Source organism: Semicossyphus pulcher, unplaced genomic scaffold, assembly GCF_022749685.1.
Source record: "Semicossyphus pulcher isolate SPU_LCO1_2020_fin unplaced genomic scaffold, fSemPul1.0.p SCAF_22, whole genome shotgun sequence".
Classification (NCBI taxonomy): domain Eukaryota; kingdom Metazoa; phylum Chordata; class Actinopteri; order Labriformes; family Labridae; genus Semicossyphus; species Semicossyphus pulcher.
The window spans coordinates 21,090,183-21,116,900 of record NW_027211696.1 but is presented as its reverse complement, the minus strand read 5'-3'; the positions used below and the strand labels follow the sequence as shown (position 1 = coordinate 21,116,900).

General features: G+C 43.2%; 3 protein-coding genes across 4 annotated transcripts; 1 reads left to right on the top strand and 2 right to left on the bottom strand.

The window, feature by feature from the left end:
* Positions 1-2,261: 2,261 nt before the first annotated feature.
* On the bottom strand, positions 2,262-11,727 carry atp6v1b2 (ATPase H+ transporting V1 subunit B2). Its single transcript, XM_069673084.1, has 14 exons — positions 11,565-11,727; positions 10,678-10,733; positions 9,293-9,391; positions 8,987-9,080; positions 8,762-8,839; positions 8,514-8,653; positions 8,152-8,253; positions 7,062-7,159; positions 6,136-6,259; positions 5,898-6,048; positions 5,729-5,811; positions 4,702-4,806; positions 4,469-4,598; positions 2,262-4,290 (listed from the first exon to the last, which is right to left on the bottom strand). Exons 1-14 carry the CDS (start codon positions 11,725-11,727, stop codon positions 4,154-4,156), a joined length of 1,560 nt encoding a protein of 519 aa, XP_069529185.1. The 3' UTR covers positions 2,262-4,153.
* Positions 11,728-12,423: 696 nt separating this feature from the next.
* Positions 12,424-18,801, bottom strand: dusp11 (dual specificity phosphatase 11 (RNA/RNP complex 1-interacting)). Of its 2 annotated transcripts, none has more exons than XM_069673085.1 (9): positions 18,471-18,801; positions 17,583-17,658; positions 17,335-17,466; positions 16,941-17,064; positions 15,336-15,396; positions 15,207-15,253; positions 15,043-15,118; positions 14,568-14,687; positions 12,424-14,266 (listed from the first exon to the last, which is right to left on the bottom strand). In XM_069673085.1, exons 1-9 carry the CDS (start codon positions 18,506-18,508, stop codon positions 13,858-13,860), a joined length of 1,083 nt encoding a protein of 360 aa, XP_069529186.1. In that variant the 5' UTR covers positions 18,509-18,801; the 3' UTR covers positions 12,424-13,857. The 2 variants fall into 2 exon arrangements, with proteins under 2 accessions (XP_069529186.1, XP_069529187.1); XM_069673086.1 differs by having other exon boundaries at positions 12,424-14,263.
* A 2,467-nt stretch (positions 18,802-21,268) lies between these two features.
* Positions 21,269-24,553, top strand: LOC138602152 (caspase-3-like). Its single transcript, XM_069673556.1, has 4 exons — positions 21,269-21,554; positions 22,720-22,883; positions 22,969-23,095; positions 23,980-24,553. The coding sequence occupies exons 1-4, from the start codon at positions 21,338-21,340 to the stop codon at positions 24,291-24,293; spliced, it is 822 nt and encodes a 273-aa protein (XP_069529657.1). The 5' UTR covers positions 21,269-21,337; the 3' UTR covers positions 24,294-24,553.
* Positions 24,554-26,718: the final 2,165 nt, after the last annotated feature.

Below are 26,718 nucleotides of genomic sequence, written 5' to 3'. Positions count from 1 at the left end.
AAGCTCCTCTGTAATCTGAAGCAGTGTTCTGTATCAGACACTTCACCGTCTCTGACTCCCAGTTGGACTCTGATGTGTGACCTGCTGGTATTTTCAGAGATGCACTGACTCATGTGAAATTTCTCAACCTCTAATTTTATTATTGGATCACACAGAGACGAGAAAACTGTGGAGGGGAAGCTTAAGCAGGGAACACACACGGACCAACAGCTCCTCCCTGTGGTCACTCACAGAACTGCACTGTGATTTCTTGCTCCACTGAGAATCTGCAGCTTTTATAAACTTATTAAACTCAAACTTTAATTAAATGTAAATTAAATCACATTTGTGTCGTTCTCCTGATCCAGACACTGAACACAACACTCGCCAAATATACACTTTAAAATGAACAGAGTTACGAGCAACAGCACGTGAGACCCGCTCAGGACGTAACTTTTTATGTTTAATGAATCAAGACAAATGATCTTTTATTCTCTGGATATAAAATACCTCTAAACCCATTGTTGTTACTCAGTTTTGTTCCAGGTTTAAAGTAAACTTACGTTACTTCAATCGTCATTTTGAATTACAATCCGGTCTCAAAATAATTTGTTCACATCATATACACACCAACGGAGAAACATCAGCAACGTGAGCTCTGATGAGGCTACATTCCATTTCTACAAAAACGTGATTTCTGTGTTAACTTAAGAAGTAACCAGAAAAGAGACAAAACTCAACAATTAGACAAAAATAACCAACAATAAATAAAGACGACATGAAGGAGCAACAAGCAACATTACTCCACAACACTTCAATGTGCCAACACGAAATATAAACTCATTTAACACACATCTTAAAGATCACCATGGCTGCTGACGTCAGTGTTTGTTGTTGCTCACCTGTATGTATGAACGTCATGCGTACCGGAAGTCCTCCTCCGTCTGCTCCAGGTGAATCTTCTGTGATTGTTCATTCACAAACTCAGCCTCTCCGTCTTTCTGTGACCACTCCGCTTTTAGCACTGTAGCATTTAGCCCGGCCCGGCATGCATGCGTTGACCTGTTGATCACGCAACACTAGGGATGCGTTTGATCTGCAGCACTTCACGTGCTCGCGTGGTGATAAACTAAGGTTAGTTTGACGGTCGGTCGGGTTTTGGGAGTTTCCTCATTGGCTGTTGTTCTTTCAAAATCAGTGGGCGTGGGTTGAGTTGAGCAGCAGGACTATTTCATGTTTTTTATACTTTGTAAAGACCGCAGCTTGGACTGTAGAAAATGACATTTGTGATGAAAACTACTCGAGTATAAGAACAGATTTTAAAAAACAAAGTACTTATTTATTTTAGTTATTTTCAGCCCCACTTGGATAGAAAGTGTGAGCTGGGGTACAAGTAGTTCAAAGAGCAAAAGTACTTCTACTAGTATCACTTCTACTGTTGTTGGTTTGTTGGTTTTTTAGCCAGGTCTGACTGTATTTAGACGAGAGGAGCGAGGGGTTAGCAAACGCTAAGTTATGTTAATGAAATACACAACTATGATATTAATTGTGATGCTAATTTAAGCTAGTGAAAATACTTACAGAAAAAAGGTCAGCTGGCTCCAGAGAGGCTTTCAGTACAACCGAACTCTGCACAAGACATCTTTCAGGTTTCCTTAGCGACCTGTCAATCACAGGTAGCCCCGCCCTAACTCCTCCCCTCTTCCTGGTCTGTGTGACTCTCAATGGGAGCGTCAGTGACTAAATGAACATCATGCTGTGCTGAAGAAGACTTGAAACTAGAGACTGAGACCATAAACTCATTAGGAACATGTTTACTGAGGGAATACATCAGGAGAGGAGGAGGAGCACTTTCTCATAGACTTCTATAGGATCACACTTAGTATTGCGACCAATACTCCATTGGTTGCAATACTAAGTGTGAGTCCAACCAATGGAGTCGCCCCCTGCTGGACACTAGAAAGAATGCAGGTTTAAGGGACTTCATTGTTGGCTTCACTTCATCTTTGCAGGCTATGTCCATTTTTTCCATACAGGCTACGGTTGCTTACTAATAACAATGCTAACATGCTATTTTTGGAAGGTGTATAGTGTTTACCACATTAGTTTAGCCTGTTAGCATGCTAACAAACATACTGATTAAAACTGACCATACCAAGTGTTTGCTAGCATGGCTAAAAATGCTGATTCCTGTCACTTTAAAAGGTTGAAATCTAATATTCAGATTTGACATGGAGCCTGTTTCACTGTTTCACACGCAACATCAAACCTGAGTAATGAAATAATGAGAGACAGCAGCTTTTACTTCATTTGTTACATGAGGCACCAACAGGAAACATTTAACAGCCATGCATGCAGCCAGGTGAATATTTAGTCGACATGCACACTGTTCAAACAGAAGTACACATTTTAAAGACATTGAAGGCCGATCTGTTCAGAGAGGAAAGACACCAAAGTTAAACAGGAAACATGAAACAGAATAATCACTTCTCTCACTACAATAAAACAAAGCTAAAGACATCAACGTGCAGAAAAAGGAATTAAAGGACATTTCTCTTAAACAGCTTCTTCACCACTACAATGCTGTCATATAATTTCATGGCTTCTTGAAAGGCTGCATCAAAGCTAAGTGCAGAAAGGCCTGTACCTGATGGCAGTACACGAGTCTGTCAGAGTGTCACAGTCTGATGGTGCGTTCAAGGACAGGAAATGTGTGCTGAAGGCCAAATGAGAACACTTTAATATGTGCACACCTGTCGTCAAACTCTTAAGTCCACTCAGGTGAGACTTCTTCATTAGCTGCAGTGTTCAGGCGGACACACTGCAGGTAAAGCTTTACTCCTGAACACACAGCGAGCCGTCTATTCTTACACCGACTGTGGGCTGAAGACTTTTGTTCTTCATGAGGCTGATATGCTTCATATGTACAGGACTTAAAAGCTTTTATTACAGTTTGAAGAAAAATAATTAATAGTTAATGTCTTTTCAAAAGTAACATCAATTCTTTGTAACTGAAAGTTAGTATTTTATAGAGAATAAACAGGATGTCACTTTAAACGAGAGGACAGAAAACAGCTGCTGTTAAAGGTGCATTTTAAAGTCTTCTTGTAAACCAACAAGTCTGCTTTACGTTCAGCGTTTTCACACCGCGTGTATCCTTAAGATCTGAGCTCTTGTTAAGCTGCTTTAATGAACATTTAGAAATCTGCATTGGTTACAAACATGTTAGCTTGCTAGCAGTCTTTGGATCCGCTCATGAAACTTTCCTCCTTAGTGCAACTCGTGTCAGAAACAGGGTCCCTCCAAAGGAATCGTTTGACATGTTGGAAAAACACTTTTTTGCTAAGAATTAAATATTTATTATTAAGCGCCCGTCCATCTGTCTGCGCTGAGTGGCAGTTTCACTGTATCTAGCAAGTCACAGGTGGGCTGAGATCTGTCTCACTACAGCGCTATGAAGCCACAACAAACAGATGTTACTGAGATTTAATGACAATAAACAGGCTGAGAGGATGCTGAGAGAACTACATCAGGAGGCAGGGTTGTAGAGAGGCTGAGGTCATGCTTTGTCAGGTCTGTCTGTGAGACAACAAGAACACGACTTTAAAATGACTGTTTTTGGAATGGGGTTTGGTTTGAACATTTTTAATTCGACCTCAGGACGTTGTTTTTACGATACAGTGAAAGCTACAGCTAACCCTTTAATGTTGCTAACTTAATCTCCACACTGAAAGCAAAACTGACTTATAATTATTCTTACTGTGAATTCTACAGAAGACTGAAGTATAAATGCTTTATTGGCTTCTTCGGGCGTTTTTGGTTGTCGTGCAGGTCAGAAAACCTGCGTGTGGAAGTTATTAGGATTGTTTACTTTGTTTCTGGCTTTGTGTCGCATCGTTTTCTGACTATATGACTCAGTGATCCATATTTTCATAAAAGAGTTAAAGACATTATTCCCTCCATCTACACTCTTTACATTCACACTGTAAACAAACACTGACTGTTTTTCCCTCCGTGTGTTTCTGGTTTTTAAAGCAGGAATGGTGCGTTCAAGGCCACATGAAAGTCACGAGTATTTAACGGTCACAGCATCACGTCACGTTACTGTACGTACGCAGTGAATGTTCACTGATGGAAGCAGCCGTGTGGTGGAGATACAGACGGGTGTGAGGGCTTAATGTTTGGCCTCTCGGGGGTAAAACTCGGCCAAGGTGCTCTGAGGGATCCTCTTCAGCATCTCTTTGGGGAAAATCCTCATCAGCTGCCATCCGATGTCCAGAGTCTCAAACACACTCCTGTTCTCGTACGCGCCTGCACGCACACACACACGAGGATCATCAGTTATTTACTCCTCGGCTGTTTTACACACACAACAACCCTTTAAACAAATACAATGTTTGTCGATTCATTCACTGAGTTGTCTCATCCATTATTAACTAGTTGTATAAGTTGTAGACACAGCTACTTTGAGTGATCTGCCCCACTGCACCTTGGGAGATGAAGTTTTTCTCAAACTTGGAGAGGAACTCCAGATAGAGCAGGTCGTCCGCTGTCAGAGCCTCCTCGCCCACCACCGCCTTCATCGCCTGCACGTCCTTCCCTATGGCATAACACGCATACTACACACACACACACACACACACACACACACACACATTTTCAGAGTTTAAAGGTACAGGTGGTAAGTGCAGTAAGAAGCAGGAAGTGTGTGTGTGAGCTCACGAGCTGGTTGGAGACATCAGAGTGGTCTCTGCGGGTCATTCCCTCTCCGATGGCGGACTTCATCAGACGAGAGAGAGACGGCAGCACGTTGATGGGAGGGTAGATCTGAAACCACAGAAGAAGAAAAGATCAGTGAGATGTGAGGAGGACAAACAGGATCCCGTGCTTCTCCTTCTCCTTCTTTACAGAACAATGCTAAGATGTGGTTTAAAAAGTCTGTAACACTGGAGAACCACCAGGGGGCGTACAAGTTCTGCAAAAACCGCAGCAGAGACTTCTGAAAGATATTTAAAACTAGTGACAAGTCAAGATCAACAAGTCTAGAAGTCAAGTTCAGCAGGTATCAAGTCAGATCCTACGTCAAGTTTAACAAGTGTCAAGTCAGATCCCAAATCAAACCAAACATGACCAAGTCAGGTTCAAAGCAAAGTCAAGTCCAACAAGTCCCCAGTCAGGTCCCAATGCAAGACTAATAGGTGCCAACGCATGTCTCATGCAAAGACCAAAGTCAGGTTCAAAGACGAGACCGAAGTCAAAACCATAAGTCAACTCAAGGTCGGGTCCTTAGTCTGGACCGCTGTGTCGCAGTCGGGTCCTTAGTCTGGACCGCTGTGTCGCAGTCGGGTCCTTAGTCTGGACCGCTGTGTCGCAGTCGGGTCCTTAGTCTGGACCGCTGTGTCGCAGTCGGGTCCTTAGTCTGGACCGCGGTGTCGCAGTCGGGTCCTTAGTCTGGACCGCGGTGTCGCAGTCGGGTCCTTAGTCTGGACCGCTGTGTCGCAGTCGGGTCCTTAGTCTGGACCGCGGTGTCGCAGTCGGGTCCTTAGTCTGGACCGCGGTGTCGCAGTCGGGTCCTTAGTCTGTAGTACTGGGATGAGGCAGCGAGGGGAGGGGTTTCTTCACTGAGTGCTTATCCTTGTCATTAGGACACAGGTATCTGTGTTAACTTGACAGACTTTGAGCATAAAGCAGGTCCCGTCAGGATTTCCACAGGATCTACACGTGTCTGAGAGACGCTGCTCTTCTTCACCTGTCTGTTGTGAAGCTGTCTGTCCACGTAGATCTGTCCCTCAGTGATGTAACCCGTCAGGTCAGGAATGGGATGAGTGATATCTGAGAGACACAAGGACACACTGTAACAACAGCACTAGCATGTGCATTAGCATTAGCATTATGAGCTTGCTTGTGAGTGTGTGTACCATCATTGGGCATGGTGAGGATGGGGATCTGTGTGATGGAGCCGTTACGTCCCTCCACTCTCCCCGCCCTCTCGTAGATGGTGGCCAAATCTGTGTACATGTAACCGGGGAAACCTCGCCGGCCCGGCACTTCCTCTCTGGCTGCAGACACCTGAGTTTAGATTAGTTGCACACAGGTCAGTAAGTGCACAATTTCCTGTTGTCCTTTCAGATTAAAAGCACAGAAACGGCGTCCGACCTCTCGCAGAGCCTCGGCGTACGAGCTCATGTCTGTGAGGATGACGAGGACGTGTTTCTCGCACTGATAGGCCAGATACTCGGCTGATGTCAGAGCCAAACGAGGCGTGATGATTCGCTCGATGCTGCAAGAAAGAAGGTTTTACAAGGCAGTTAGTAAGACATCTGTTGTGTGCCAAATCTATCTGAGCCCTGTTCAACACGGCTGATATGAGCTTCTCCACAGAATCAACGGAAGAACTCAAATTAATCCTAAAAACACAACAAAATGTTTTTTCACTTGGAAGGGTTTGATGTGATCAGCCTTCCCCATAGTATCATTATTGTTGCTGCTAATGCTAATAGTAGACCTGTTGACTTCAACTGTTACAGTTACGATTACCTCAGCCTTTATCATTACTCTGCTTCTCTCGCTAATTTATTTATGTATTTATTTAGCTAAACTTCACCCTAGTCTACCACTATTATTGGCATTGTAACCATCAGTATGTGTCTGTTGTTGTTTAACAAGAACATATGTTGTTGTTTCTCTCTCTGCCTGTCTCTATCCTGCATCTCCTTCTGTCCCATGTTCGGCCCATCCAGTCTCTCCAGATGTTCAACATGAGTCTGGTTCTGCTCGAGGTTTCTGCCTGTTAAAGGAAGTTTTTCTGCCAATGTGCCGAATGTTGCTAAGTGCTACTCATGGTGATTCATGTTGGGCCTCTCTTTAAATAACATAAAGAGTCGGTCTAGACCTGCTCTGTCTGTAAAGTGTCTCGAGATAACTCTGGTTATGATTTGGCGCTATACAAATAAAATTTGATTGATTGATTGATTGATTGATGTGTGACTTTATCATCGTTCAGTTTGAGTGTCGATCTATATTTTAATCAATAGCAAATGACTGAAATTCATGTATTTTTAAATGATGATAAAAGGTCGTACGTGGGGTCGTTGGCCAGGTTGAGGAACAAGCAGACGTTGTCCATCGAGCCATTCTCCTCAAAGTCAGACTTAAAGAACCGAGCCGTCTCCATGTTCACCTGTCGACAAGAACAAGACAATCTATTACATATATATATATATATATATATATATATCCTCATTTCCATCCACTACTGTTGTGCACATATAATAATCAACAGGTGACGATAATGCTGCAGACTTGCGCCATAGAAAAGGTGCAATTAAAAGAGCCTCTGCTGAAAACAGGCAGAACAACGACGTTTCATCAAACTTTGGCACATTTTCTTTACAGCAAATCATCACCTGCCATCTCCTCACAGTGTAAAAAAGTGTGATAGACTTATAGTGTGATAGACTGTTTGATTTACACTCAGGTTTTTCTTTCAGATCAAAACTAGAAGAATCCTTAAAACCAATGAAGAAAGAAAATCAAACGTGAGTGTGAGAATCTTTCATTGTTCAGCCAAACTGATTCAAAGTAGTCTTGTAGTTTCTGTCTGTAATGCAGGTTTGTTTCCTGTTAGTCCCCGTCATGAGGTCGTAGGGTAACTGTCATGTGTGATGTCACCCCTGGGGCAAACAGGCAGCAGAGAAACGTGTGTTTCTGCAGCAGAGGGTCGCTCAGTCTGCTTCTTGTGTGCAGAGAGGCTGAATCTGCTCCGACCTCCGAGCCATACAGGTGAATCAGAGGGCTCAAAAAGGTTCCTATAAACACGATGTTACTAGTTCTGTTCTTGCAAAGTTATGACTTTGTAATCTCATGAATATGCAAGTTATTTTCTAAGAAGAAATTACATTTTTTTCTCTCAAATTTACGACTTTAATCTCAGAATATTCTAGTTTTTTCTGGGCGTATTGCTCTTCTCCTCCAGCTCCATTGTTATGTTTTACAGTGGCCCTGATACGCGTCGTACTTTCTCGATCCTTTCTTCAGCCCAACATATCAAGATTAATTTTTTTGGAGAAGGCGTGATCAGATCAAAAAAGGCACGTTAAGTTGCTCTTACAGATCCGTCTGCACCGGCAAAGATTGTGAAATTGTTCCTGAAAAATAAGCAACAGTTGTCACCCCCATGGCAGCAAACACGATGGCAAAGTTGTCCTCGCTGTAGTCCATCACGTCCTTCGACTTCTTCACCAGACCGGCCTGCCGACAGATCTGAGCCGCGATCTGACGAGAGGAGGAAGGAGACGGAGAAACGGTTTACTGAACAATCAGTCGATTGATGGAGGAGATAATGATGAGTTCAGGATCTGAATACTTCTCAACTTATACGAAGCTTTAGTTTAGAGAGAAAACGTCTCCGGGGCTTTTTAAGTGAATGAAATCAAGCAAAGTAACGGGAAGAGACACACGTGATAAATCAGCATCTTTATGTGTCTGTGTGTGTGTGTGTGTCTGTGTGTGTCTGTGTGTGTGTGTGTGTGTACCTCGTTGTGCGGGAGCCCTGCAGCAGAGAAGATGGGGATTTTCTGCCCTCTGGCGATGCTGTTCATGCCGTCGATGGCAGATATTCCGGTCTGGATCATCTCCTCGGGGTAGATGCGACACTGGGGGTTTATCGGCTGACCTGGAGCGTAAAAACATTCAGTTGGATGTTTTCATGTAAAGTGTGTAAGGAAGGTGTTGTTTCTACACGAGCCCAACACTGACGTCAGAGCAGAAACAGTCAGCATACCCATGATGTCCAGGAAGTCTTCAGCCAGAACGGCCGGTCCTCTGTCGATGGGTTTCCCAGATCCATTAAACACACGACCTGCACACACACTAACATGTTACTGGATTTATGAGTTAAACATGTCTGCCTTAAGGATTTTAATTACAGTACAAACAACAGTCACTGGTGACTCATGTAAGGCTGCACCTCAGTGGATGTGACATGTCACTGTGCTGTGTTTCGTACCTAACATGTCCTCAGAGACCGGCGTCCGTAAGATGTCTCCTGTGAACTCACAGCTCGTCTTCTTGGCATCGATACCTGAAGTTCCCTCAAACACCTGCAGGGGGCGGAGCGGAGAAGAGAAGATGAGCATCATCTACACTGTGCATATGTCATGTCATTAACTCTGGGGTGCATGCATTCGTTATGTGTAAATGTCTATTATCTGTTTAATGCACCAGTGGGAAAGGTGCAATTACAGTTGATGGGGACCCAGTGCGTATGTATATTTTATGTCAGTCCATCCAGCAGGTGTAGAAATAAGAGCACCTGAACCACAGCTTTGGATCCGGTGACCTCCAGCACCTGTCCGCTCCTCTTGGTTCCATCAGGCAGCGTGAGATGGACGATCTCTGCGTACCGAGGAAACTGTGGGAAAGAAGGAGCCCAGGAGTTAATTACAAGAGATATGTGTTATACATACATTACAATAATACAATAACATGTCCTGCTGTAGATGAAGTGAGATGAAGCTTTAGATGAAGTGTCAGGAATGTGGGGTTATTATAAGGCATGTTGGGCATCTCTGTAGGTGTTCATAACGATGCACCTGTTTCGGCAGAAAGGTCGTCCACTAAAAGTTCTTGTTATTTCCACTAACAGGCTCAGATTGTTCTTCTAAGTGTGTGACAACATGACAGAAAGGATCCCTACAGAGATAGACCTTTTTGTTACAGAGGAAGATGATTGTTTTAACCACACACAGACGTTACATCGCTCTCTGCACACACACCAGACTCCATTCAGAAAAACAGTCATTTAAGAACACAGACACAGCAGCTGCTGCTCTGCTGCTGCATCGCTCTGTTAGCTTGTTTGTGTCTGTGTTTTGTGACTCTTGGTTTTTTTTAGGGTTGGTTCAGATTCAACAAAATATGTGCATCACACTGCAATACAAAAAAACTCATCAATATGGGCATTTGTAGTTCAGCAGCTACCTTGTTCTGCGAGCTTAAATCCCTGTTTTTCTTGTATCTGTTGGTTTGGGTCTCTTTCTCTTAAAAATAGGAAAAGGTTGGAGAACATTGTGAAAGTGTGCAGTAAAATTGCTGGCGTTAGTCTTAATGACCTATCTTTTTTATACAGAGCCAGAGCCACAATAAAGGCACAGGCTATCTTAGCCGATTGCACCCATCCGCTTTTTGCGGCATACAAGCTGTTGCCATCTGGGCGCTGGTATGCACTGCCGGGGTGTAGGACTAACCGCCTTAAAAACTCATTTGTTCCTGCCACCATCAGACTCCTCAACGAGATCATGTAGCATGTGTTTTTACTTGTGATTACTGTGTACTGTGTGACTGTGTTTGTCTGTTTGTGTTTTTTTGTCCTGCTGGCTGTAAAAAGAATTGCCCCTCGGGGATAATAAAGTTTACCTTACCTTACCTTATGGAGTCTGGTGTGTGTGCAGAGAGCGATGTAACGTCTGTGTGTGGTTAAAACAATCATCTTCCTCTGTAACAAAAAGGTCTATCTCTGTAGGGATCCTTTCTGTCATGTCACACACTTAGGATGAACACATCTACTGGAGACGTTCAGACTGTTTGTAGGAAAGATAGGAGCCAGATTTAAACATACCAGAGTTCACCTTTAAATTCTACAACTCTCTGTTAAGAAAGGAAAAAGGTGACTGATCTGAGATGTTTGGTCGCTCTTACCTTCACCTGATCCAGAATCACCAGAGGACCGTTGACTCCAGACACAGTTTTATAGGCTGGGGATGCAGAAAGCAGGACGTCAGAGCTCTGAGACGGTTCATACAAACCAAACATCAGCAGAGAGCAGGCCTGCAGATTCTTAAGAGCTAGATTAGTTTCTTTAATATCCCAGTTCGTTGAATATTTTTAGGATCTGGACATTTAAAGACGTCACTCTGAGCCTAAGAATCTGTGATGGACATTTTTCATTATTTAATCAACATTCAAAGAGCAACAATACAGCGATTCATCAAGAAGATAACCGCTCTCTCGCAGCTTTGTCTCAGACTAATGGGTGTAATTTAACACTCGTGATGCAACTCATCACATTATTTGTGAGCGAGCCTCTGGCAGGAGCAGCAGGAGCAGCAGGGAGCTGCAGAGTGGTTATATTTTTATATCACTGAGGCCCACACACTGTCAGCAGCCTGAGCTTCAAAAAGGATCCTTCACATGAACAAGTTACGCTCTAAAATGTCAGAAAACTGTGAAAAATGCAGGAAGAAAACTGAAGTTTGCAGCGTTAAATCTTTTTCTGTCCAGTGTTAAAGTAAAAAAACACTAAAGGTTCATTTAAATATTACAGCTCAGTTCAAACTGAGAATATTTACATCTGAGAACTGCAGATTCATTTGCAGTTAGTTGAGCACAACACAGTTAACACATTGTTTCAGCTCTAATTCTGTGAACACACAAAATCACTGAGAATAAACAGCCTTATTTTGCGCGTACCGAACTTTAATGACTTTAATCTAGTTTAATAGCTTTAAAATGACGCACACCTCTTTAAAAACAATCAGACTCTGCAGCACGTTACATTCTGCTGTGCGGGTTACAGAGGGACTCACTGAGGCGGGGCTGGGAGATGTAATCCCGGCTCACGGCCATCACCTGCTCCCGGGACGCGGCCGTGGAAGCAGGAGCCGCCGCCGTAGGTTTGTTCCCGCTGACGGCCGAGGAGAGCTCGCTCATGGCCCCGTTCACCATCCCTCTGAGCGCCTTCATCGCCATGTTTGCACCTGCAGCAGCCGCAGCAGCGCACAGAGTCGTGACGGGCTCGGCGCATGCGCGGGAAGCTCAGCCGCTGCATCGATAAGGAAGCTGAAACTTCGAAATAATTTACTATCTACTAAAACGTTTCAATTAAAAGCTTTTAGTGAATCAGAAATGGGGGAAATGTAAGTTTAGAAGATTAAAGGGGAAGTTGAAGGGACGTCTCCTGAGTGTACAGGTAGCTACAGGTGGGGGAGTGCATGTTCAATGTTTTACTCTTCATTTGGGTGAAGTGACCCTTTAAAAAGCCCTGCAGGAGAGAGGCTGGGGGGTATTAAGGGACCGAAATGTAAACCTCAAGGTGGCACAACAACAAAAGCCAAGAGAGGAAGAGAAGAAGTGGATGAACTTTAGTTACAATTATCCTTCAGTTGATTTAATATTTCCTGCAATTTATGGATGAAAACAGATAAAAAGTTTGGACTGAAATAAAAGAAGTCCTTAAAAAGCATTTCTAAGAGACTGAATCTAAATTCTGTGAGAGTTTGGTGATCTCAGCTGGTTCTGTCCACACGATTACTCGTGTGTTTTATCCACATACAGAACACGTAAGAAGAAACCTTGATTTATTTTGTTCTTGCATTTAAACACTTGAAATAAGTAAAGCAGTCAACGATGATTTCATGTCATTTAATCTCAACAGAATCGTCGGCTCACCTGAAGTCCACCTGCTAAACAACAAACAAACCTTCAATTAAAACGCCGTCTGACTGACACAGAGGTGAACAGGTTCACTTCCTGTTACTGAAACAAACTATGTGGTTGGAGGCCAGCGAGAGGTCACGACCTTCGTCAATGATAATAAGGTATGCAAATAACAAAATACTGATAATCTGCAAATCATTTTTCATGTATTCAATATATTTTTGTCTATTCAAAGTTTTAACGGTGTGCTATCTTCACGTTAAGGTTTACAGCCGAATATCTGCGTATTTCAGAGACTGCAGCCTGAGAACATTTAACATTTTTCACCAACTTTCTGCAACAATTAATCTAATTATCAAAATAGTTGCATTTTATTATTCTGTCTACTTCCAACCAATCATTTAAGACACTTAAATAATCCTTTAAGTCAATTTTTATTATGAAATGCTTGTTCCACATGGTTCTGGTTCCAAATGTAAACTTTGAGTCTTCTATGATGGAAAACTGAATTTCTTAGACAGATGAACCTGAAGGCATCACACTGGGCATATGTTTGCTTTCAAAGCAACCACTGGATCAATGGACAAATCAATGAACAGATAAATCCGTCATGAAAATAATCCCGAGTTGTCCAAAGTCTGATGTGAAACAGCGAACATGTGCAGACGTCAGTGAGCGAAGGCCACGTGAAAAAAGAAAGTATAAAGAGTCCAATAAAAACAAGATAAAAGCTGCTACGTCACCAGCTCCGCTCCCTGTGTGAGAACAAGGCACGTCGTCTGACTCCACCCCGGCCTCAGGTCTCCTTTCATTATCAAAGGGTGATCCTGCTGTGCTGATCTGAGCCCTGTTCATCCATGTCCGGGTCTGAATGACTACAAAGGTTTAAAAACAGTCACGTTACTGAAGGTGGAGGTCCACCTCTGCCGAGATCGGTCGTTAGTTTTGGGTGATTTTAGCGTTTTAAGGTTAGTTTAGGCACAACACAATACTTTTGCGACACAGAATAGCACATAAAAACAAACAGATGACACACCTTTCCTGTTTCCTGTTTAATGATCATTTTCTGAATGGAGTCTGGTGTGTGTGCAGAGAGCGATGTGACGTCTGTGTGTGGTTAAAACAATCATCTTCCTCTGTAACAAAAAGGTCTATCTCTGTAGGGATCCTTTCTGTCATGTTGTCACACACTTAGAAGAACAATCTGAGCCTGTCAGTGGAAACAACAAGAACTTTTAGTGGACGACCTTTGACCCATCGAGGATTATGTTGCAGCCATTACAGCCTGTTTCACTGCTGCAGGATGAACACATCTACTGGAGGTATTCCGAAACTGTTTTTTACCTTTTAGTCATTCAGACCCCAAAATATGTGTGTGAAAAAGAACCCTGGATTATTTCCCTGTAATAACTATGGAGTCTGTGTCCCGTCTTCTCTTTCACACTAATAGTCCTCATATCTGTCAGTTCTGTCTCTGTGCGTCTGTCTGTAGTGATGTCGGGGAGTGGCCCACTCCTCCTCAGGGCCGTCATGGCCGTTGGACTCGTTGGTCCAGCGGGTAGAGTACCGGGGGAGAGACGGAGGAGGAGCTCTCCTTCTGTCCTCCTGCCAGCGGGAGGAAGAACTCCACTCCCGATCTGCAGGAGGATATCTGGACCTGCTCTCCTCTGAGCGGGGGGGTCTCCTCCACTGACTGCTGTCAGCATGCGGGGCGGTCCATCTGTAAGGGTTGAGATTTGCTCCATAAGGTTGATATAAAGGAGGTGGAAGAAAATGAGGACTGGGAAGCAGGCCGTCGTGTTGGCGGTGGTGGTGTGAGCGGTGGTTTCCTTCTCTTGGAGGGAAAGCTCTGCTGGAAGGAAGAAACAAAGACAGGGAGAGGATGAGAGACAGAGAAGGAATCTGTGTGTAAGAAAAAGGAAACAAGCTCACTTAGGAAAGAACGTTTGCAGCGCTGATCTCCTCAGACAGGTTATTCCAGAGCCAAGGGGCCCTAAACGCACAGGTGCATCGCTCCATCAGCTTTATGTAATAACTCAGATATGTGAACAAGGAGGGATGCATCTAAAGATCTCTTAAAACGTGGCTCGAGAGATTAGTAAGTAATCAAAGAAATGATCTCTTCATAGTCGTCTGCTGTTCCTCCTCTCTACCTGTGGTGCCGGGACTCATTGAAGTGCGGTCGTCTCTCCTCTCTGCTGTCCGAGTCTGATGGTCGATGTGCTGCTCGCCCTCTCATTGGCTCCTGCTCAGACTCCTCCATCCCGTCATTGCTGTTTCAAAAAGACCAATAAGCATCCAGGAAAGTCCGATCAAACTAAACCTGAAATCAAGATAGTTCCCATGATGCTTTGGAGGAACTGTTGTTGTACATTATTTTTATAGTGTACTGAATGAGCTGTTAGCAGCTCCTGTTTGCAATGTTTCCATGGACGTACAGAAAACTTTAAATATCCTGAAGTGTCTTTTTCTTGCATCTCTAAGAAGATCTTGGTGCTTTATTCTCGATGAAAACAGCAGGTAACACCTGCATGCACCGTGTGAGACTTCATTAAATACGCTGTGTTGTTGTTCAAAGTGCAAACATAATAAAAACAACATATTTAAGTGAACATGTCTGCGTCGCACCTCCTCTTTGGTCCACACTGAAGATCGTCCAGATAGTTCTGCCGTTCTATGTTGTGTCCTCGCGATGAGTTAAACACTGACAACAAAACAACATCGTAGAATCAAGAATACTAAATATTAAACAGGTTCTTTCACTTCATTTAGAAATGAGCACGAGCACTCACACTGCACGGCCTCTTTAGGATCCATCCCGTCGACATCGATCAGATACCTGCAGGACGAACACACAGCCGTTACACAGTGAACACACCCCTCCTGTTAAAGCAGCTCTGTGTGTTTTACAGTGCACACACCTGCAGATCAGGTAGCCGGTGCGATTCAGACCGTGGGTGCAGTGGACTCCGATCAGCTTGTCTGCAGTGGAAACGAAGAGCATGAAACAGGTGTGAGCAGGAGACACATTCACTTCAGGAGACACTCACTTATATTGTTTACATTTTTATACTTATTTATAGTTTCATTTGTTTCTATTTTGAGCTGCTCGCTAACTTTCTCCCAGTCGTAGTGAACATTCGTAAAAGAGACATGAAATGTTTTCTGTAGGGATGCACGATATGATCGTATCTGCAGATTATGGCCTGAAAATGACACATCGGCATACGTGTCATTTTTCTGCTGTTGTTTTCTGCCGATCAAACAAAACTTTAATTCTGCCTAAACGCTCGATGACTCCCTTAAAAAGTTTGACGTAATGCTACGACATTAACTCTGCACGAGTGTGCGCGCGCTGCCTGCACCACACCTCTTCCATCAAGCGTGAAGAAGAGCGCACGATGTCCGCGGTACGGCAGTTTTTAGAAACGGACAGCAAGATTGCCGTTTGCAAAGGTTGCTCAGCTTCGGTCATGTGAGGAGGGGCCAGATCTCATCATCCAAGCCGTATCTCATTTGTACGAATATTACAGTTTCATTTGACAGAAAATGTTCTGTACAAATAAATATGGCGTTTTGTACATATCCTAAGTTTAAGTACTTTTCTCATATTGCCCAGTGAATGTGCACATTTTAAAAAGCACTGTTTTATGTTACTTCTGCATCTGTCAGCGAGCCACTACAACAAGAGCAGGCATGATATTAATTCCACTACAGGAGACTTGATGTTCTCTGCAATTAGGTGGAAAATAACGTGTGCCTAATACGATATTGGATGTTGTTAAAAAATCCAATATCGTACATCGCTAGTTTTCTGTGTTTGTGTTTTTGAGACACATCCTCATTTCTACAAGCAACATCTTGACCTGCTATTACAAAACGTTACGCCACCTGTGAGGCTCCACTCCCAGCTCCTCCTGGATGCCTGAGCTCCTGACCCTCTCTCTGAGGCTGAGTCCGGACACCCTGCGAGGGAAACTCATTTCGGCCGCTTGTAACCGCGATCTCATTCTTTCTGCCACTACCCAGAGCTCATGAGCTCAGGTGAGGGCTGGAACCTGCTTTTGTTTTGTCCCGTTCGGACCTCTGTGATGCTCTCTAAACGGGTTTCTCTCAGGCTTCCCTTCACCGCCTTCAACTGGTCCAAAATGATGCAGTTCACTGGTTCAAGGAGACAGGATCCGAACTCCGATCTTGGCCACCCTGCATTGGCTTCCTGTCCATTTCCATATTGATTTTAAGATTCCATAACTTTCTCTTAAAGCTCTACATGACCAGGTCCCTAGGTATATCATTTTACTAACCCCCTCTGAGCCTGGGCGCCCGCTCAGATCAGCTGACAGGGGTTTGCTGGTTGTCCCCCCGACTGAAGGCTAAGGGCGAACAGGCTTTTGCAGTTCCGGCTCCCAACCTCCGGATGACCTACCTGCTGCAATCTGGTTTGTGAAGCACTTTGTAACTTTGCTCTGAGAAGTGCTGTTAAAATAAAGGTTATTAATATTATTATTATTATTTCCACCTCTCACCATTATCCGCGTTGTCTCGTAGAAAGTTTCGTACGGCCCGTTTGAAGCTCAGGATTGTTTGGTCACTGGGAAGCTCGTGACCAGCTGTGAGGATCTTCACAAACAGCAGAGACTCGGGTAAATCCTACACACGGACAACACAGTGAGTAGGAGTTTCCGTCATGTCCCTTTAACACAATGAAAACAGAGCTTGTTGTTTAATCCAACTGTTTCTCAAATTAAACCGTTACTTTATTTTTACAATGGAAAGCTTCAAGCTTCCAACTTTTGAGTCATCACGTCGTGCGCTCATCGAAGATATTCCACAAATATCATTAAAAGAAGTAAACCAGACTGACTTCCATCGTAGAGTTCAGAGTGCTTTTAACCTGTCTGGGTGTTTGTGGTTGTTTACCTGCACTTTGTAGTAGCGTGTGGTGAAGGTGAGGTCAATGATCAAACCAAGTTCTTGGTTTTCTTTGTTCAAAGTGTCGAGCAGCTCCCAGGGTCCAAACACATCCCGACACGGCAGCTTCCAGTTTAAGGACTGAAGGTCACACACAGATTTTCGTCAGCATACACAGCCTCACTGCTCGCTACAAAACACACGTTTAAACACATGTGCTCGTGGTCAAACCAGAGACTTCATCTGTGACCTGTCACCTGTTTCAGAGGCACTTTGAAGGCGATGAAACGTGTGCCTTGAAGTCTTTTCCCCACAGCTTTGTAATCCTGCCATCTGTCAGGACGTAAACATACAGGTGATACAGTTACTACATGCTACGTGCACCCAAGCAAACACAAACCAAGCAGCAGATAAAAACGTTCTGAAAAAAACAAAAAGAAAATAGATGAATTTGGGGAAAGGAGAGATTATGTTTACACATCAAAAAATAATGATATAATGAGTTAACAATGATACTACAGAGAAAGGCATGAACATATGTTATTATGAAAACACACATACTGGATAATTATTCATGTTGTATACTGTCATATTCAGTTTTCAGAACAGGAGGGGAAGCGCCTGATCCGTGTTTAGGAAGTCTTTAATCTTACAAATAGTTTTGGCAGCAAATAAAGAGTTTATTTGGGCAAAGAGTGTTTCAATAAATAAACAATATAACGTAAATAAACAAAACATAATTATGAAACTGTTGTTTGTTGATAATCCCCAGTGACCTTAGAGCTGTGTTACATTTAATTTATTGAGTTTTAAAAGGAAGTTATTATTGAAAAAAAACACACAACTACAGGGGTACCCTCATTTGCATTACTTATTAAGACATGTGTATGTGTTATTGTTAAATAAAGGAAAATAACTCTGAAAAAATCGAGCGATTTAGTCACCAAATATCCAGTATCAGCTGAGCTCTAGTTTCTGGGGTCTTTAACTGTGACTAGAAATCACTCTTTACAGATGCTCAGCAGTTTCATACAGTTGGGGTATTATTCCAAATTGTTCCAGCAAAAGTTTAATCAAAGTGAGATCAGCAGTTTGGACATTTGTAACGTTACAACACATGAAACGTGCATGTTTCTCTTACTTACCTGTCCGGTATTCCGTTTTTCTTATTATGGTGGAACATTTCTACGGTGTTACTTTATCTTCGTCTTTCTTCTTTGTCCGATTTTTAAATAAACTCTCCAAAAAATATATAAAAACCTTTAACGTGTCCACGTGTAGCCACAGCGCACAGTTAGCCTGCTTACAGCCGTATTTATCTAGAAGTTAAGTGTCTGTCGTTGTTACTTTAAACACACACACAGCAAAAGTAGAACACTTAGATTAAATCATTAAAAAGTACTGTTAGCTATCGTGCTGTAGCCGTCTCCATACTATAAGCTAACAGGCTACTCTCGTGTTAAAACAAAAACTGAAGGCAGCTGTCCGCTGCCGGCTACTGTCGCATGTGGATGACGTAACGACACGTAATGTCAAAACAGCGGAAGTTGTCCAACTGCCATCTGGTGGCCGTTGCTGCCGCTACGATAAAGATGACAGTTTTCCTACTTGAAACACAGGCTTTCAAAATGCAAACTGAATTGGAAGAACACTTCAATTAGGTGTCAGAGTATAAAAGTGCCTCGAGTGCCTTATACAGGTGTTAGGCAAGAAGATGGAGCAGCAAGAACACAGAGGAAGTGTCAGTTCGGCTGAACACTTTGTATTGCAGTTACAAATAAATATTTCTTTTGTTAGAGTGAGTTTTGCAACATACTACGTAAAAACGTTACCGTAACATTTGTGTTGCATACACATGTAGTACTGTAAATGTGGGACACAAAAACATAACGAGAAAAGGGAAACTTATATACACACATTTGTATGCATTTGAATTATGTAACATGGCCTCAAAATGTACATGAACACTTTTGATTGTAGTGTTTTGAATTGATCACATCAGTGTTTATTTGATGCTCTGTAAGACATAAACATAAGCTGTACCTCTCATCTCTTTGCTGATTTTGTCCTGTACGTGCTTTAAGTGGTGGTGTTAAACAAAAAATGTCATGCTGTTTTTTTTTTCATATGTATCACTCACTTTAAATTTGGCCCTTAAAAATGTAAACAAAGGCAGGGTGCAGTTAATCACTTTGTCTGATACCTGAAACCAAGTTTTTATCACCTCCCAAATCCAGAACAGAATGCAGAACATGTCATAGCACATTGTCTGGTCTGTCATGGCAGACAGAGACTTTTATGAGTTGTTTTGTTCCATCATGTTTTCATCACAGCAGAACAGACAGGTTTGACTCTGGAGCAGAAGTCAGGTTTGAGTTTGAAGGAGCAAATTTAATGAGAAATGACAAATCACAAAGACGACTGACTCACATGATGTGGAAAGTTACTTATGACTGTTAACCTGCGTGACTTGACTGGTGACATTTCCCTGCATGGAACATCATGTCCACACTGCAGTTCTGAAGAGAAGTCGTTTGACGTATTTTAAAGAGAAGATTTAAATCTTCAATCCAGATTCAGTAAAACTAAACCGTGAGAAGTTACACCGTACTTACATTAGGACATAAAATCAATGCACAAATAAACAATAATCGGAATCAGGAAGACACGAACAAAGGATTAAAATGAACCAATAAAACCCTTCAGACAATAATCGGAATCAGGAAGACACGAACAAAGGATTAAAATGAACCAATAAAACCCTTCAGACAGAACTTTACCCGACAGGTTTAGTACCAGCTCGATCATTCAGACCCAGCAAGTTTATTATGGAAAATCCTGTTTTTCTTCTTTCCTTAAACTTTTATGTGTTTTAGCTAATAAAATAAAATAATTACAGTTATTACAAAATGGGCACTAAAACCAAAAAGCAGCTACTGTTATATGAGGACAAAGCTAGGTTGTGAGATAGTCACAGCTAGCGTAAGCTAAAGCTAAAACTACACACATTTTTAGTTATGCTCTGGCTTCACTTGAAAGACGTGGAGGATATTTGCACTTTGTATGCCGTCTATGAGCTGAAAAATATTTGTTTGAGTTGCAGACAGTTGCGTTGTGGGTAACGTAGGCTGGATTTAGCAGATGCTAGTTGTGTCTCATTTCAGGGGCTGCATCCTTGGAAGGATGCTAAGGCCGAGCTGAAATGTTTCTTTAATATGTGTATCTCCAGCTCTTCCAGTGAGTTGAAACCAAAAACTTTTACATTTAAAGTGTATTCCTCGGCCGCATAAGAGTCTGCTATCTTGTTTGAATTGGCGTGCAATGAACCTTGGGATATGTTGGGCCGTGAAGGACGCACTCGATGGATCCTTTGTGGCCCAAAAAGGAGGCCGCATCTGAAGGAGCCTTCGAAACTGTCTGACAGTGTAAGAAATGTTAAATCTATAGAGAAGTCCTTTAACTGAACTTTTAAGTCTGTAATGCAAACTCTACGAGCGGACGATGATTATGTCACAAAAACAAAAACCTTAATCAGCTGCTCTGCTGAACTCTTTATCTCCACAGCACGGCCTGATTACAAGTTGTGTAACGATTACTGATGGGACCTTGTGTGAGATCATGTTTGTCCCACTGATAATTACACCTTTCCTGAAACCGGTCAGGACTCTGAAACACAGTTTTTTTTTATGGTTATTAGATGTGTGTTGACTCATGTGTCAGAGCAAACACCTGATGGACAACACACCTGAGGAAGACGTGCAGACGGAGTGCACCGAGTTGTTTCCCAGCACATGAAACAAAAAGTCCAAGTTATGCAACACTGTTCCTGTAACTGCCTGAAAAGGACAGTCCATATATGGTCATACAGGTGTGTCTGAAGGTGTGGCTTCAACTCTACAGCTGTGCTCAGAGAGGTTTAACAGGACTGCAGGTCAGAGACGGAGACATAACGGACACACAGAGCAGTTCTTACACACACACACACACACACACACACACACACACACACACGATGCTGCAGTGGAGAGGACTGAGGGAGCACAGGGGGGAGTGTAACCGGGCCGTGTTGGTGTCTGTGGCTCAGTTTTACCCCGGGGTGACGCTGGGGAGGAGGCCCGGAGCCGAGAGGGACGACAAGAAGCTCCACCACACCCTCAGCAAACTGGGCTTCAAGGTGGAGATCCACCCCGACCTGAGCAGTGAGGAGATCTACCAGCTGTTTCACACAGGTGACACACGCACACACACACACACACACACGCTTTAACTTTATTAATCCGATCATTAGATCTTCATCAGCTGCTCCTCCTCCTGAGCTCCTCTTCAGTTCTCACTTTGACACAGATGAGATGCATGTTGGATCACTGATCTGATCACAGGCCTCCTGAATGTTTTAAAGAGCCCACGTCTCTGAGAGCTGTTTTTTTCTACTTCCTGACACTCACAGACCAAACAAATAATCAATACTTCCTGAGAATGATCTGCAGATGGTTTCATAATGAAAGTAATCCTCTGCTGCAGCCTCAGACTCTTCTACATTCACTAAAACACCTGTCTCAGGACGGTGTCTGAACATTCGGATCATTCTTACAAAGTGATTGGCAGGAAACTTCAAAGGAAACTCTGGAGCTGTAAATACATTATTGTTATACATACATTATAGTTTTTAACAGTTTATGAAGGTGAAACATGATGTGGTGGGAAATAAAGAGAGAGAGCAGCTAGAAGAGATTCACTTAGTGGTTTTTATTTCTTAGTTTTCTTTGTTAACATCAAAGTGTACCAGCTGCTTCACATTCTGTTGAGAACAACTGATTTAAAAAGCTGCAGTCGAATGTTTTGAAGTTAAAGTAACTGAACTCTCCTCAGAGCTGAAACACACCTGACCCCTTCTGTCTACAGCGCCTTTTTCTCTCCTGACACTCACCTTTATATGATGTGAGAATAAAAATCTAATGGTGTAATCATTTGATCACCAGCAGAGACGCTCTGACGACAAACAGGCTAATAGTTGGACTTTTATAACTGCTTATCACTAATAGATAAGATGTGGAACAGCCACAGACGACACACTGAATGAGATGATTGGTTATGTAATCAGGTTCTGATGGAGGACTGAGAAACTAACAGGACATTTAAACTCTCATTTATTTGATTTGATATTAAAGTGTTTGATTGTTCGGCAGTGAAACAAAGAGGAGCCATGAGCCAGAGCTGGACGTCCTCTCAGCTGCACACTTCACTGCATGTTGTGTAAAGAGGACGGCCTGCGTGCATACCTGCTGTGCTGCACCATGCACACCTGTATATGTATTTGTCCTCCTGCAGTGTGACTAACAAACACTGAGTGAAGTGTGTACTTGTGTAATCACGTGTTGTGTGTTTGTGCTGCAGAGAGCAGGCGGCCTGTGAAGGACTGTTTCCTGGCTGTCTTGTCGTCTCACGGGGACGAGGGCTGCGTGTTTGGAGCTGATGGGAAACCCGTCCGACTGTCAAAGATCTTCTCCTATTTCGACAACGAACACATGGAGAAAAAGGCCAAACTGTTCCTTGTACAGGTAGGCATCAGGAGGAGCAGGAGGAGGAGGAGGAGGAGGACAGTGTCTCCTCTGTGTTTCTAAGGTCTGGTCTCTGTCTCTGCAGGCGTGTCGGGGAGACGCTCTGGATGACGGTGTGGAGGTGGATTCAGCCGCTGATAGCTCAGAGTGCAGCTTCTCACAGCAGCTCTGCGTTCCTGTAGATACAGCTGTAATGTACGCCACAGCACCAGGTAAACACCGTCCATCCACCTGATACAGCTCACAACACAGACGGCCTCCAACGTCTCGTTCAAACCATCACACAGAAACAGCCCAACACAAAACCTGAACAGCAGAGAGTTTCACTTCACTGTGAAATATGAGCTTTAAACGCTGACACACTGACTCCTCTGAGAGCTACTTAGTGAGCTACAAACACAAGGCGGCTAACAGCTAACATGCTAGCTAACCAGGAAATAGTTCCCTCTGAGCTTCTATTTCTTTACCTCCCCTTAAATGTTGTTCTCAGGATTGTTCATCATTTGATTTAGTAAAGCGTTCATAAAGTGAGAGAAAGTTCCCCCAGCTAGCTAGCCCTTGTTAGCTTGGCCAACAACTTTACTCAGCTTTTAAAGACATATTTGTACCTTCTACTTCACTTTCTGTAACTACCTACACACCAGGTTATACTCCAAGGAGTTCAGTAGAAGTGGGTGGTGCAATAAGCTAATAAGCTACGTTAGCTTCCTCCTTTCTGGACCCGCTAACTGTTCCCTCAAAGGCTAGCTCTGTCAAGACAATTTGCTTTTCCTTGTTGTCATGTCAAAATACACCAAAGTTAAACTCAACGCTAAAAAGATTCTTTTTAAGATTTATTTTGTCTCTTTGATTTCAGCCTGAAAATGTGTTATTGAATGTCGTTAAAGAGAAAGTTCTCCATGCTGCCTCGCCCCAGTTAAACAACTGAATCACTTAATTTTTACTTCATCCCTGCAAGTGAAGAAGACTTGGAAAAAGAAGACAGCTCAAAAAACAAACAAGTTGTTTGATAGTAAATGATATTTGAACGTTTCCTGGTTTAAACAGCAGCACTACATCCTCTTCTTCCCTGTTTAAACCTCCTCCCTCTCCTCAGGTTACGGAGCGTTCATGCACCCGCTCGGATCCGTCTTCCTGCAGACTTTCTGCACTTTATTAAAGGAGGAAGGGAATCGTAACCTGGAGCTGACGCGCCTCATGACGCGCCTCTCCCACAGAGTGGCCTACACCTTCCAGGCCAAAGGTCGCGTCCTGGGCGGGAAGAAAGAGATGCCGTGCCTCATGACGCGACTGACCAGAGAAGTGTTCCCGTTCTCTGAGCCGGGGAAAGACGGCGGGGCCGCGGGGCTCTCGGCCACGTCGCTGGTCCACCCTGAAAACATCCGAACACGGACTCATTCCATCAGTTAGACTGCAACACACGACTGAAGCACGACAGCTTTAATCATCTGCAGGAATGTGGACGGAGGAGAGGAGATAAGTCAGCAGACACAGCTGACACGAGAGCTCACAAACCTGTCTGTGTTTTCCTGATGCTGTCTCACTCCCTGAGAAAATCTGAAGACGCCATCATGTAAATGTCTGCTGAGATATTCAGCACATACTGTACAGAGATCTGGAGCTGCTTTTATATATTTAAATGTCAAATGTAAAGCTTTAATAATGTTCAAGTGTAACAATGTGTTTGTAAAATCACAATAAATAACTCAAATTGTGTCTGTCCATGTTACTTTAAGATAAACACAGAAGCACAAACCTCCGCAGCGTGAAGAAGCTCACGGCAAGTTTTCTTCCAGCTTCAGTCAGAATATTTGATGTATTAAATATTTATTTGTTTTGGCTGCTGAGGATATTTTTCAGTGTACTTCAATAGAGCCTCTTTATTAATCTGTGCTTTTTGTACACGATGATCCACTGTCCATTTATACTGAAGGTGTGTGGAGCCCTGATGATAGTCTGTATGTTATTAGTTATAAGTCCTTCTATACAGTGACCTGATGGCTCCATGTGGGTCATCCAGTTTATTCAAAATGGCCTCTTTCTTTGTCCTGAAAAAGAACCTGATGAAGCTCTACGTCTAAAACATGGTGATCTGCACAAATTGACCAGATTAGAAAGTGTGTTTCCAGGGTTATTATGTCACAACAAGTCAGATTAGAATGAAAGTGAATTCAAGCAAACTCACAGAGCTAATGCTAATTAGCTTGTTAAACATGCTAAGCTACAGCTGAGACGAGCTGCTTTTGTCCTCTTGTGTTTCATCCCACTGATGTCTTTATAAACTGTCTTTATGTTCTGTGCTAAACTGTGCAGGGAGACAGGTTCAGCTGCAGTGAAGGCCTGCTCTCATCACTGTGTGAAATAACGTCAGTGGACTTCATGAAGCAGTGGGTTTGCTCTCGAGGGTTATTGACGTGTATTTCATGTCAACTGGATGTTTCTGTAAAAAGCAGAACGTTCATCCAGGACGCTCTGATCTCATCATAAAAAGGACAAACACAAAAGAACACGTGATTCTTTTTTCACTTCTCCAAACTCACAAAGCTCACACAGCCTGTTTCCTCCTGGATGTGTTTAAATCTGCACACTTCAGGAGCCAGAGGATGATTCTGTTCTCACCTGTGCACCTGAACACCTCTGACTCGTAGGTCAGTTTGCTGTCAGCTTCAGCACCATGACTGTGCTTGATTTGGATATATGTTCTTAATTGAGGTTTTAACAAGATATCATTTAAACATTTTTATTGTGATCGAGAAAATCACTTTTTTCTGCTCGTGTTCAGGCGGCATGAGAAATGATTCCTGTATACTGTCAGCCAGCGTCCTCAGAGGCAGCATGAAGCTCTGCAGCCCGCGGAGACGTGAACACTTCACTCCAAACACAAACCTGGTTTGCTCGACACAGTTAGGCAGAGATTTAAAGGTCGAGTGAAGCGTATGTTTGTGAATCATCTGCATCATAATTGTTTTACTCTGACCTGCCTCATGTGATCTCAGAGTCTCGTGTTCTTCTGTGGGGATCGTTTACCTTTGCTGAATCGGACTAGCACAGTCACTGTACCAGTAAAGACACCACTCATCAGTTATCGTTTGACCTTTGACCTTAGCGTGAGTGTGTAATCATGGAGGAACAGCTGAGAGTTTGTTTTATGTTCATGTTAACGGTTCACTCAGTAGTAATGACTTCAAACCGACCGGACCGCTGGAGCCCTGCTGCTCATATACAGCCTGTTTACCTCACCTGTCAGCAGGTGATGATGTCATGAACAGTGAGTGGTTCAGTTTACGAGGGTTTCGACAGTAGGTCATGAGTTACGGTTTAACGAAGCCTACTTTCACTTGTCTAGGCTTTCAGGTGTCCTACAGGTACTTTCAGGTGTGTGGAGGGTTCATGCAGGAATGTTTGATTTGATTTCACAACCTTTGTTTTCACAGCAGCTCCAATATTTCACCGTCACTCCTGGAAGCATTTCCTAACATCAAACACTTTCCATACCCGCTCATGACAGGTTCTTATTGAACTCATGAGTAACTTTAGAGTTTTTAAAGTCTCTTTTTAAAGAATTATTTAAGATATAATCTCACAGATCTCAGTTGATGAGGCAAGTCCAGCCTCAACAGATGGGAGTCCAGTTTCTGTGTCTGTAACGCAGACAGCGAAGCCTCCAGAGCAGCTCCACCACATGTAACTCCTCTCTCCTCCTGTCCTTTGTCACGGCTCCATACTGTCCCCAAGCATCGGGGAAGTGTGACGGTCCAGGACGAGTGTAACCCCTGATTTTACACATAATAAGGTCAAACTATTATTCACACAGGATTGTGATTCACACAGAGGT